General features: G+C 46.9%; 2 protein-coding genes across 2 annotated transcripts; both read left to right on the forward strand.

Annotated features, from left to right (window-relative positions):
* Positions 1–2,777: 2,777 nt before the first annotated feature.
* Positions 2,778–3,213, forward strand: PHALS_07630 (uncharacterized protein; the record flags this gene model as incomplete). Its single annotated transcript, XM_024721132.1, has 2 exons — positions 2,778–3,123; positions 3,188–3,213. The coding sequence occupies 2 exons, from the start codon at positions 2,778–2,780 to the stop codon at positions 3,211–3,213; spliced, it is 372 nt and encodes a 123-aa protein (XP_024586262.1).
* An 817-nt stretch (positions 3,214–4,030) lies between these two features.
* On the forward strand, positions 4,031–4,906 carry PHALS_07631 (uncharacterized protein; the record flags this gene model as incomplete). The annotated part of the gene is made up of 3 exons (XM_024721133.1): positions 4,031–4,414; positions 4,537–4,707; positions 4,772–4,906. The coding sequence occupies 3 exons, from the start codon at positions 4,031–4,033 to the stop codon at positions 4,904–4,906; spliced, it is 690 nt and encodes a 229-aa protein (XP_024586263.1).
* Positions 4,907–12,058: the final 7,152 nt, after the last annotated feature.

Raw genomic sequence — 12,058 nt, forward strand, 5'->3', positions numbered from 1 at the left:
TATCTCTATCTTTTTCAGCGTGCGTAACTGCATATAAGCGGAAATGCGAATGTCCAAACACTAGTACGAGGCTCTAGCTCAAGTACAATGCAAGCACAATGAATAAAGCAGATACACTTGGTGATAAATTGAAAAAGATAGCTGATTTCGCGTAGTTGCACAATTATTGGAGGAGGGGATCGAACCCTCGTTCTTGACCGTGTTAAGCTCAGATCCTAACCACTAGACGACACCGATACTTGATTAGCCTACAAATACTTGCATATATCAACTTTGCGAATTTGACTATCTATGACATTATATACCTTGACAAGCTGTATTCTGCTGAGATCACCTAAAGTTCAGCTGTCAAATTATCACTCGTATTTTTGTTTACAACAAAACTGGCGATGATAAAAATTGACATCTTTTTTTATGATCAACCGAAACGTATCAGATGACGAGCATGTGATACAAAAAAAATCAGGTGTAGAAAATAAAATACGTTATGAGCCTATACTCATGGAGGCAACCAAGGAGCATTGAGGGCTATAACCTCAAATTGATGGTATTTGAGGAATCGTTAAGAATGTCGCTTCGACAGCAGTGAAATTTGAACCCTCGCGGGTAATGCTTAGTCTATCGCCTTAATCACTCGGCCAAGCTGTCGCTTCTCAATTTGCCTCGTCGTAATCAAGTCGTCCAAATCATATTTTCGAAATACCCAGGCCCTACTTTTCCAAGCACCTACGCAAGCCTCGTTTCTATGAATACCGAAGCCAGCCGTCATATCACAATTCTATGATTGTGTGATGAGTGTGTTGGTTGGTTACACACTCATGTCCTCATGTGCCTATGGGCAATCCATCTACCGCGAAAGATCTCGCAGCCTCACTGAAACGCGGTTCTGCTGAGTCTGAATTCTATAATTTAGTCGCTGGTGAGGCAAAGGACTCCAGCCCAGCCTCGCCGTTATGCACGGACCAGGAAAATAGCACCGGCTCTGTGTTAAAAGATCTGCAATATTCAAACCGCGATATGATCGTGCAGCTGCGCGCCCCTTCCATGCACATACCACATATTATGCGAGATCTCGAGGAGGATACGCAGAACGCCGACGACACGCGCCAAATAGAGTATCTGCCAGCAGCAAAATGTCCAAACGTCAAACATCATCGGGCACGCCAAGGATTCGTACCTTGCTTCAGCGCATCTCCTAGATCCGTCGCGCCAACGTTGAGACATCGTCTACACTGCGTGTCGAGATCTCACGGCCCAGGGCAAAAGCCATTGAAGACATTGATGTTTGTGATTACTGGAGTCAACACGCATCCTCTATTGAGCGAGCTCGTCCATACGCTCGGTCTCGTACCCGCTATGTGATGATCATTAAGACTAACCGCAGCGGGGCTGTCGTGGCTCTTTGCTTAGAAGAAGCATACTGAGGTCACCGACCTTACGTTCTATACTATAAACAGTACGAATTCAGCGGATGGCAACCCGTTACCTCCAAGAGTACCCAAACCTTATCGAAGGCAAATGTACTCTTCCTTTTAAAAGTGAAACTGTGTTTTTTTGTTTTATTTGCGGCAGAACCGCCTATACCTAAACCTCTAGGTATTCGTAAATGAATAGTAAAACCAAATTAATATGCATAACCACAGACCGTCCCGCCACGTATTGGCTCCATGTTACGGTGGAGCCACACCATTGTGTAATTGTACCGAATTGTGCAATTAACACCTTTGTACGGTCACACCACCATGTGTGACTCCCACCCTTTCCTACAGAGGTACGTATAACCCCGTTACACTGCCAGCGCACCTTGCCAATCTAAACCTCGCATCACTGCTCAAGTAACATAGGAACCCCCGTCGACCAGCAGCAGATTGTTCACAGCAACTATGCCAACTCACTCAAGCGCTTCGTGGTAACTTTGTCATCAAAGCGAAAAAAATTTAAACCCGTTAAAACCTCGCCGGGCAGGATACTCAAGTATTTAGAGGCAGATACCGATTCAGCGAGTTGGACATTCTTGCCGACCGCTTCTTTATCAATGTGCCAAGAGTCGACAGTAAATTCGACGCCGACCTCATGCTGAACTCCATTTTTGAGCTCGGAGCACAGATGATATACGGTACATTCCGAGATGTAAATTGGCTGCAATGATCCCCACAGCCACGTTACGTTTCTTGAGTTCTAGTCGGTGCCCTGCTGATCCCATTGCACGTGGCTCTGTGTGCGGTCAGCTCGTTTTTGCCGGACGCATCTACCCGGCACATGCTTAGAACGCTACGTTTCCGACCCAGCGCATGTCGTTTGGTCAACGTTCCATTCTTGCGCTCGATCTAGCTGATGACGTTACCCACTTTTCCACTATCACCCGCACCAGGCCGAATCTCAATTCGACACGGCCATCGTTTGATGTGGTTGTAAGTCGGGACACCCATGAATCTTCGCTTCAGCGTTCACTCCGCGCAATCTCCACCATGTCAACTGTTATTGTCCCTACCGCAGCCTCAAATTACGATACAGCGCCTAGCGAGAACTCTCATGGCACTGCAGACTTCCAAGTCGTGTCACCACCAGGAAGTCCAACATTTTCTCGGCTGCTGTTACCACCACCAGTATCGGTGTCATAATCCGCATGGTTGTTAACTATGTTAAAAGAAAAGCTATGGTGTGCTAATTGGGACTTTACAAAACATGCTTATGAAATCTTGTCCAAAACCTCTTGCCAGAATTACAACAAGAAACTTCTTTGACGTCATCTTCCCTGTCCAGATCGAATTCGATTAATGCTGAGTGACGTTGTAGGATGTGACGACACCGCACTTTCGGATCGTGCCGCGAAGATACAAGATCCACATGACACTAATTCCACAAAGAAAGCAAGTCACTTTCTTATGAAGCACCACACCAATGAAATAAAGACTAAGACGACTCAAGAGATAGTCAGTGAGATGGAGGCTACCAAAGAGATGGCAAACCTCCAACTGCTACCGGATCGCTTGGCTGCTGCCGATGCCATGGTGAATAGTCTTCAGAAGGCACTTCGCGCGATGAACAACCCTGACACGCTGAAGTTTATGAGTTCCGTCAAGTCGCCAATGGCTTTAAACACTGTGCTTTTGCGTCAGATGTGTGAGTTGAGCCCCGAACTTAGCTTCGCAAGATCAATAGCATTTTGGTGCGACCGATCTAACAGATACCAAGCTTGTTGCCCGCAAATGAGCCAACTATGGTGGCACCAAGGTGCCTTAGACACGAGACGGTGTATTTCGAGCCAAAGTTCAATTATTGCTTACGGCCAAAATGCTTGCGCTGAACTACTAAGGTGATCTTACGCATAGATGCACCCGAGGTGTAATGGCAAAACGTCGGCTTGCTAACCGTCAACACTAACGAGATCATAAAAAATGAGCATTTACCCATCGATCACTTACTAGCAAAATATGGTCTTTCTTGCATCCAAGAAACGATTGCCACTATCTTGCTACTTTCCCCGCTTCAAACACAAGCTATTCATCAGTGAACCTGGCGTGGTCAGTGCTTCGCAGACAGCACTCCGATCTGGAGGTGTAACCTCTGGGTCTCAATAAAGTAAGGGAGTTTTGGGAACTGCCTGTGTCGGTCGCCATTATTGGTCGTGTAACTGGTAGTTGCCAATACTCCCGTGTATATTCACAACGTATACTCGCCAGTGGTATTCCAACAAAGCCGTTTTCTTCAAACATCTTCCAGTGGATCGCTCTGACGACAGTGCAACACACATCGTCCTTAGTGACTTAAATAAGTCCTTAACGTTCATATTGACCCTTCCAAGCCACGCTTACTTGCTGACCCAGGGCGCGGTGCCTGAATGAAGTGAAAAGATCAACTGGGTGTTGTTGATGCCTGGTGCATCCATCACCAAGCTGAACGCAGTTGCAGTGGCCTTCAACCGCGCCAAATCGACTTGACTATCTTTTGTTGTCGCTTTTACAACGCGCTGCAAGAAAACTCCCACTATTTTGTGCCCAAGGGCGCCGATAATTACTTAGCACATACAATGACCCTTTGCCCCATGTATCAGCCTCACGGATACGGCTACTGGCGTTTCCCGATGAACCCCCTACATCACTTCAATGTTGTGGATGTCCTTCTTGGCGAAGGCCAGCAAGTTCTCAGAAACTCAATGCTGCATCAAAACCCGGCAAAGTTTGGGAACAGCGAAAAAAAAAAGTCCATGAGGAGACAGATCCAAGCAGTACAACGTAAGCTACGAAACTATAATGACGCTGCAACAAGATACCGCATCGAACGAAAGGCAATCCTTCTAAAAGCCTTTCATGCTGGTATGAATACGTACCGCGGCTGTATGTCCCAGGCTCGTTGCTATATTCAAGACTCGGCTTTTGACTTCCAAGCTAGAAATCTTCCAGGATTTTTTTTCGTCCGCTCGACCCATCACTCCGACGGGTAAGCATTGAAGATGTTCGAACCCCAAAAGGGAATATCTCGTGAAAACCAGCTTCTATTTCAGCAAGCTACAACGCCCATTGAGGGCTTCAATAGGTAATACTGGCGGTCGTACCGGACCACCACCCTGAAAGTCAACGAGAGCTGCTGGACACGATTGGCAAGCGTCTTACAAAAGAAGATCAAGCTTTGCAAAAAGCCACGATTTCTGGAGCTAAACTAACCGACGCGCTCAATCACATGAAAGCCGACTCTGCGCCCGGAATGGTAGGCATCACAGCTGGCCTCTGCCAGTTCGCGGCTTATAACTTTGGATAATAACTGAGTACAGCTTTTAACATTCAGTTGTCCCGCGGTGAACTCCTCTCTTCCTAGCGCAAGTCAGCTGCGTGCATATTACACAAGAAAGGCTCCAGAGATGACGCTAGTATTTTTCGACCAATCGCACTTATTGCTGTCGATGTAAAGGCTTTGTTCAAGGCGCTGACCTACCACCGTCAGATCTTAGTTTCTCAGCTTATTTAAGATGGTCAGATAGCATTCTTCAACGCTCAGTCTATACATCTTCACGTGCGCTTCACGGCCGATCTGCGGGACCTTATTACTGTTCGCACAGAGGAAGCCTATGCAATGTTTTCGATTTCGAAAAGGCATACAACCGGGTCAGCTGGGGCAATATGTTCCAGGTGCTCGACCGCATGGGCTGTGACTGAGTAAAGATTCTCCGCCAATCCACAGGCACACTTCTTGCTCAAAGGCCGTAATCAACTGCCACTTACTCCCGCATGAAGGGTTAAATAAGGTGACCGCTTTCAGCGCTACTATTCCTTATGGTCATCGAACCGCTGCGGAATCTGCTTCGACGACATGAAGAGCACGGTGTTTGCATAACCGACAGATACATCTTCATCCAGACTCAACGATGCTCTCCAGCCTTCTGTTCGGTATATAGGCACAGCTTGACCTAGTCTAGCCGTATTGTGATGGTTCTGGAGAAAAGCTTAATCTTAGCAGATGTGATTCTATACCTTTAAATAAAAAAACAACCCGCCAACATCCCTGGCGTCTAAACGTTTTGCGTGAAAAGATAGTCAAGTTTCTATTCGGTCAAGATATGGTCGAAGGCGCCACCGTGAAATTCTTCGACCGGTGTTTTCATGAAAGATTCTAATTATAACTCCGTCGCGCTCGAATTTTCAGAGAACGTCTGTCGATCGCACTGACTATGACTCTTTGGTATTACACGGTGCATGATCTAATTCTGCATCGTGTCGTAAGATAATAGCATTCCACACTAAGCCGCTTTGTGCTCGCACGTCGCTACGAATGCAACGCAAGACACATCCACTGAATCTCCAAGGAATTATATCTCGTTCCGATGGTGTTCTATCTGTCCCCAGCATCGAAGCCTAGCTCAAACGTTAAAGACTTAACGTGCTGCTAGAATTCATCGCTTTGTTGACCTCGGCACAACGTAATTGGACCACGCAAGGCATTGTGCTATCATAACTTGTGCTGCCCACAATTGACCCTGAAATTATATGGATTTTCTCGTCATGAGACCCATGCGCTATGTTGCTCTGTATGAAACATACTGTCCCATCTTCGCAATACCGAAAAGCTCGTTATATCCATAACAAACATTTTCGTATTCTGGTATTTTGTTTGGATTAATGTCATGACAAACTGTCCTGATGTTTTTTAGTTTAATTGTAAACAGAAGTGCGCGAGAAATCATATTGCGTTGTCATTCATCGCAATATCACTCTTTGCTAGAAATTGATGCAATATTTAATGAAGACATGCCTTCAATCAGACCAGTTTGAATTCTTAAACCTGTCGAGAAAATCAAGATAAGCATGAGACTTTCGCAACGCATTTTGGTAGAGCAGTTCATCCTTAGCAAGTGAGGTATGTATCACACTGACGAACCTTATCAATTTTTTTGATACCAGTGATACCTACCGGTGCATGTAATTTTGCATTAATTTCTTCGTAAAGCCTACGCCATATCACATTGGATTGGCATTTAATTTGCCATTTGATGACATCCCGAGGCAAATGTGACCGTTCGAGAACCATACAATGTGCTTTAAATTCTGCTTTTACTATTGCGCCTAATACCTGCTCTTACGGGCGTAATCCGTATCAAAAACCGTCTCCTAACGTGCCCAGATAACTCAACAATACACTGAGACGTGCGAGTCTTCCGTCATCGCGATCCTTCAACGAATACTCGTTGAGGCACCCACGATGTTCTCAGATAGGAACGGTCATAGTACCTTGCCTTTCGAGCCCCTGCCCATCACATACCAACACTGAGGGACATAGTAATGTCGCTGCCTCGACCTTCATACTTTGCTTTCATATCTCCTTTGCGCAAAATGCGCACTCTGGCCTATTCCTAACGGCGAAAGAAATAAAGACATCAAGACACTTCACAGCAGAACTCACGATAACGCCCGGTAACTCTCTCGAAGTGAGGTGAAGCTCACTGCGCAAACTTTTCATTGTTGCTATCAACGAACCGGACTTTGAGAAGCCGTGGAAAGTCTGAAACGTCCAGGGGCGTTGTGCAGTTCCGTACGAAACACGACTGTCCAAAACAAAAGACAGTATGCGAAGGCATTGAGGTTCCAAACAGCGATGCAATATTCACACATGTTGCGGTAGGACACTGGTAGGGTTTTGTCGAACCTTCAAGCGAAATTTGAGAGCTTTGACAGCTCTAAACATTATTTGGTCCTGGACTAAAATTTGAGTTACATAATCATCCTAGGTATGAGTGAATAAAACGCCACGAGCCATGGATCAGCCAAAGGTCGGATTGGCTAGATGCCACAATCTTCTCTCCTGACGAATCCGACTCACTACCTGTTTGGCGGTGCCTTGAAGGCAGGCAGTTTAGCCGAGGTGGTCATTTTAAGGCCGAACAAGGAGATTAACTCGGTCTCGCTTCTAGAAAAGCTATTCTGGAGGACAGTAAGAGGGTGTTAAAAGCACGTAGTGGGTCGTCGATCTGAAGGGTCGCTCGGATCCATAGTATCCTTAAGTAAAGGAAAAGCAAGACGTCGTCTCAAAAGACCCGCCGTCGGTTCTACCTCCGGACCGAGATGTGCGTCATGAGATTGACCTGATTCCGGGAACCAATACTGCGTAACACGCCAATGACCCCTGCCAAGGAGCAGTGCGGCGTCATTGACGCCTTTTCCGTGCGAAGCACGACGCAGGAATGGTGCGTAGAAGTAACTCATTCTACACCCACGTTTTGTGTCCCAAAGCCGAACAGCAAGTGGTGTTTCTTTCACGCTTATAATACGCTAAACGCTGCCACCATTCCGGAACAGACGCCGATTCCTAGAAAGGATGTTCTCCAGAGCAATATTGTTGGCTGTTCACAGTACAGCGCACTCGACTTGGCCGATGGTTTTTACCAATTGCTCATGAGAGCGAGTGATATTACGCTGGCAGCGGTGAGTACTCCGAGCGGTATGCTCTGGGAGTGGCTGATGATACCCCAAAGGCTGTCAAATGCACCAGCAACATTTAAACGTCCTGTGATGCAATTGTTCAGGCGCCACTGGACGAAAGCACAGACATTCTTGGACGATATCTTCGTCCACATTCGTGCAGTGCACGGGAGGACAGATGTGAAAACCACATCGTCCATTTGAGAGCGGTGCTCAAGTGCAAGCGCACGAATTAGCTGGATGCAAATGCCGATAAGCGCATCTTCGTCGCGGAAGAAATACCCTTCTTAAGGTGCTTCATTGGGAAGCGTGGCCTTCGAGCGGATCCCGCTAAGGTCAAGGCGTTTGTGGACTGACCGGTTCTAAATAACTAAAAGGAATTGCGCAAGTGGCTTGGCCTCGCCAACTACTTGCACAAGTATAGCGCAAATTATGCGACAATGGCACAACCATTGTCATATACTTAAGAAGGAAAAGAACTTGTGTTGGGACACCGAGCATCGGGAGCCTTTGACAGGGTCAGAATCAGCTTCCTACATGCACCAATACTGGCGTTGCCAGACCCCAATCGTTTTTTTAGTGTCGTCTGTGACGATTCGGACTTTGCAATAGGCTGTGCACTGCTGCAAGCAGACGCCGAGGGGCGCGGGTGATCGCGTTCTTCGAATCTTGCCAGCATAAGCTGCGGAGTGAACTACCCAGTACTCGCCCGGGAATTACTTGCGGTGAAGTATGCAATTGTCAAGTTCAGGGAGCATCTGCGTGTATAAGCCGTTTGTTTTCTACACAGATCATGCGGCATTACGCACTGCGACTCAGTCGCCTCAACTCTCGCAGAGGATGGCTAGGTGCTCTCACTCTTCGAAGAATATAACTTCGACGTCGAGTATAAGCCAGGAAAACAGAATGCTTTGGCTGATGCTTGTCACGCAGACCGAACAATGAGCTTGCTCATGTCATGACGGTGACGTCGTCAGTGACGATTTTTACTACGCCGCATACGCGGGTGGCAGCATATGTAGCGCTGTTACAGGCTCTCGAAAGCAAGAAGTTTGGGAACTCGGACAGGAAATTTTCGGCGCGTTTGCGCACACGGTTACACCAGTATTTGTTGAAATACGGGTTGCGCAAGTTGTGGTTCCTCATGATGAGGATTTGAAATGCCGTATTCTCTATGAGCCCACGACACCCCACTCAGTGGTAATCTCGGTCGTGAAAAGAAGTACAGCGCGATAAGCGGCTACTATTGGTGGTCCAAGCTGTACAAAAGGCGGACACATCGTGCGCACGTGTGATACGTGTCAGAGGGTAAAACCGTCTCCGAATGCGGCTGCGCCGCTGGTCAGTTTACCGGTACCCTCCGGTTTTGGCAGTCCATGAGTTTGGACTTTGTATTTAACCTGCCGAAGGAATTGGCGGACAATACGGGTGTTCTGGTCTTTGTGGACCGTTTGAACAAGATGGCTCATCTTGCGGCAGTGCCGGACACTGTCGACGGGCTCAGAAACGCAAGCCACGGTGAGATGAGGTCATTCGCAATTTGAATGGGGTAGAGTGTAACGGAGTTACACGTACTTTTGTATGAAAGGGCGGGTCGCACAAGATAGTGTGACTGTACATAGGTGTGGATTGGACAAGTTGGTGTAATCACACAGTGGTGTGGCTACACCGTAACAAAAAGCCACCACGTGGCAGGATTGCCAGTAATAGTGCATATTACTATATAAATGATGTTTTACTACATTCATTAGGTATAACTAATAAAAGGAAAATAGGGTTTGAGATATTGGTGGCTCTGCCGCAACTAAAAAAAATGCATACAGTTTCAATTTTGAACGGAAGAGTCCCTTCACCTTGGTCAAGATTTAAGTACTCTTTAAGGCAGCGTATTGCGATCAGCTGCACTTGTACTGGTTCTTGGAGAGAACGTAAGGTCGGTGATCTTTGCCTAGCTTTCTCTAGGTAAGAAGCTACAGCAGCCCCGCTACAAAGATATTGTACGTGACGCATGATACGCCGATGACCGGTCAATTTGGCCGCAAAAAGACCTACCAGTCTATCAGCCCAATTTGGTGGCCTCACATATACGAGTGAGTGTCACGATACGTGAAGAGCTCACAACACACACGAGTGCCACTGCAGGCTCTTTTGGCTCCTACTGACTGTTTGAAGCCAGTCGGTCTCGACTTTATATTCGGCTTCCCCAAGAATGCTGACGGCCACTATGGAGTGCTCATATTTGCTGATAAACACAGCAAGATGGTTCGCATAGCTCCATGTAGCGATTCCATTGACGCCGAAGGTTCGGCCAGATTTTTTATTGATCACAACTTTTTGTTTTTCATCTTGCCAGACGCCATCGTACCTGATCGTGATAAAGGATTTATGAATGACTTCTGATAAAAACTGTTCCGAATTCATAGCGCTCGCTTGAATATGCCCACAGCAGTACCGATGGGTAAACAGACGTGCTAACGGAGTGGCCGGTGAAGTGTTGAAAAGCTTCCGTGCTCAAAATTCCACAGAATTGAGTTCGTTGTTACCATTGGTTGAGTTCGTCCTGAACAGTTTCGTTCACTCATCCACTGTACTAACGTTTTCTCTATGAAGGGCTTGCAACAACCGCAATTACTGCTTTGTGCGATGGGTGGTGTCCCTAATGTCAGTGCGAAGGAGCTCGGCAAATTGTTGCCTCCCGAATTGATACAATCAATGATGCGAATGTAAAGCGCACATACAAGTACACCCTGGACTCATTCATCCTGAGTCGTGTGAATGTGATCACGCGGGTGCGAGACGCTATATCTAAAGGAATACGCAGATAGACGAGGTCGTCAAGGCAAAATGTTTTTCATGCTGGAGATCATGTACTATGAAGTACTATAAAGTACTAAGAACCTATCAAACAATGCGGTCTCAAGCCTTGGAAGCTGGAATCTTTCACTTCGCTTCACCAGACCATTCCGAAGAATACCATACCATGGGAAATACTAAACGTTTGACCTGCCAAACTGGCTTCGGACACATTTAACGTTCTACGCAGGACACCTCAAGCCCTATCATCGCGACGACGCGACCTCCAACATGGATGTAATGCAGTCTTATCTAAATATGGCTTCAGAGCCCCAGCTTCGGCACGAGGGTCAAAGTTGAACCCCTTGGCGTCGTTGCCTCATATTCACGAGGATCATAGTGAACGTCCGGACCAAACAAATAATTGTGAAAGTCGGATCGTTCGACAAGAAGTAGTTGACTGCTGATTGCGTTGACGATTACGATGGGAAGCATATTCACCCAATCAGTGCGAGGTTGCTTGGCAGGAGGCTCCACATTATCAGCGGCGGCAGCTCCAGCAATTGAAAGAACTTGTAGAGCATACTTTAATAGCCGAATCCAATTCATCATAGTATTCCCAGATAAGTTTTCTTGACACAATGCGAGATCGCGACAACTTGTCGAGTATCCATCACGCGTTGTTGCGTCTTTGACACGCCAACTCAGACGAAGATTATAAAGCAGCCATAGAAGAAGCAGAGGGGGCGCTCTTTCCGGGCACCTCCCCATCGTCTTTATCACTGGGAAATCGATACTACCATGTCGAGAACGTGGTGGAGGAGAGGAACGTCCGCGGTCAGAAGCGGCTCTTGAAGAAATGGCTGGGCTATAGAGCGACGGAGAATACGTGGGTGCTTTATGGTCGTCTTTATAGCGACTATCGCGACATCGTTCTCGTGGGTCCGACGACGGAATCCGCTTAGAGAATCCGTCCGATCTTTTTTTCTCTTTCCCTCTCGTTGGGGATTAGACTGATGACAGCACGTATTTCGCGAGCATCTTCGATATCGGGGTGAACCCGATTCTGCGCTGTTAAACGGGCAAACCGAAAGCACATATATCGTATCTTTAGCTTGTCTGCAGCGGTACTCGAGTATTGCAAATGATGAACATCCATGGATTCGGGTGCACGAATTCAAGGCCAGAATCAAAGTTCGATTAACTGGACGGAATCTAGACGGTATTGCTGGACGTACGATACGTACACAAGACTTTGTGGGTCTTCTCCAGCACGTGAATTTGGTCCGATGACACAAAAATATGCTGCTTAAGTCATCACTCGAGCTATCAATCAAATGAAGAGTTCTTTAAAC

Source organism: Plasmopara halstedii, assembly GCF_900000015.1.
Source record: "Plasmopara halstedii genome assembly, contig: Scaffold_3120, whole genome shotgun sequence".
NCBI classification, from domain to species: Eukaryota; Oomycota; class Peronosporomycetes; order Peronosporales; family Peronosporaceae; genus Plasmopara; species Plasmopara halstedii.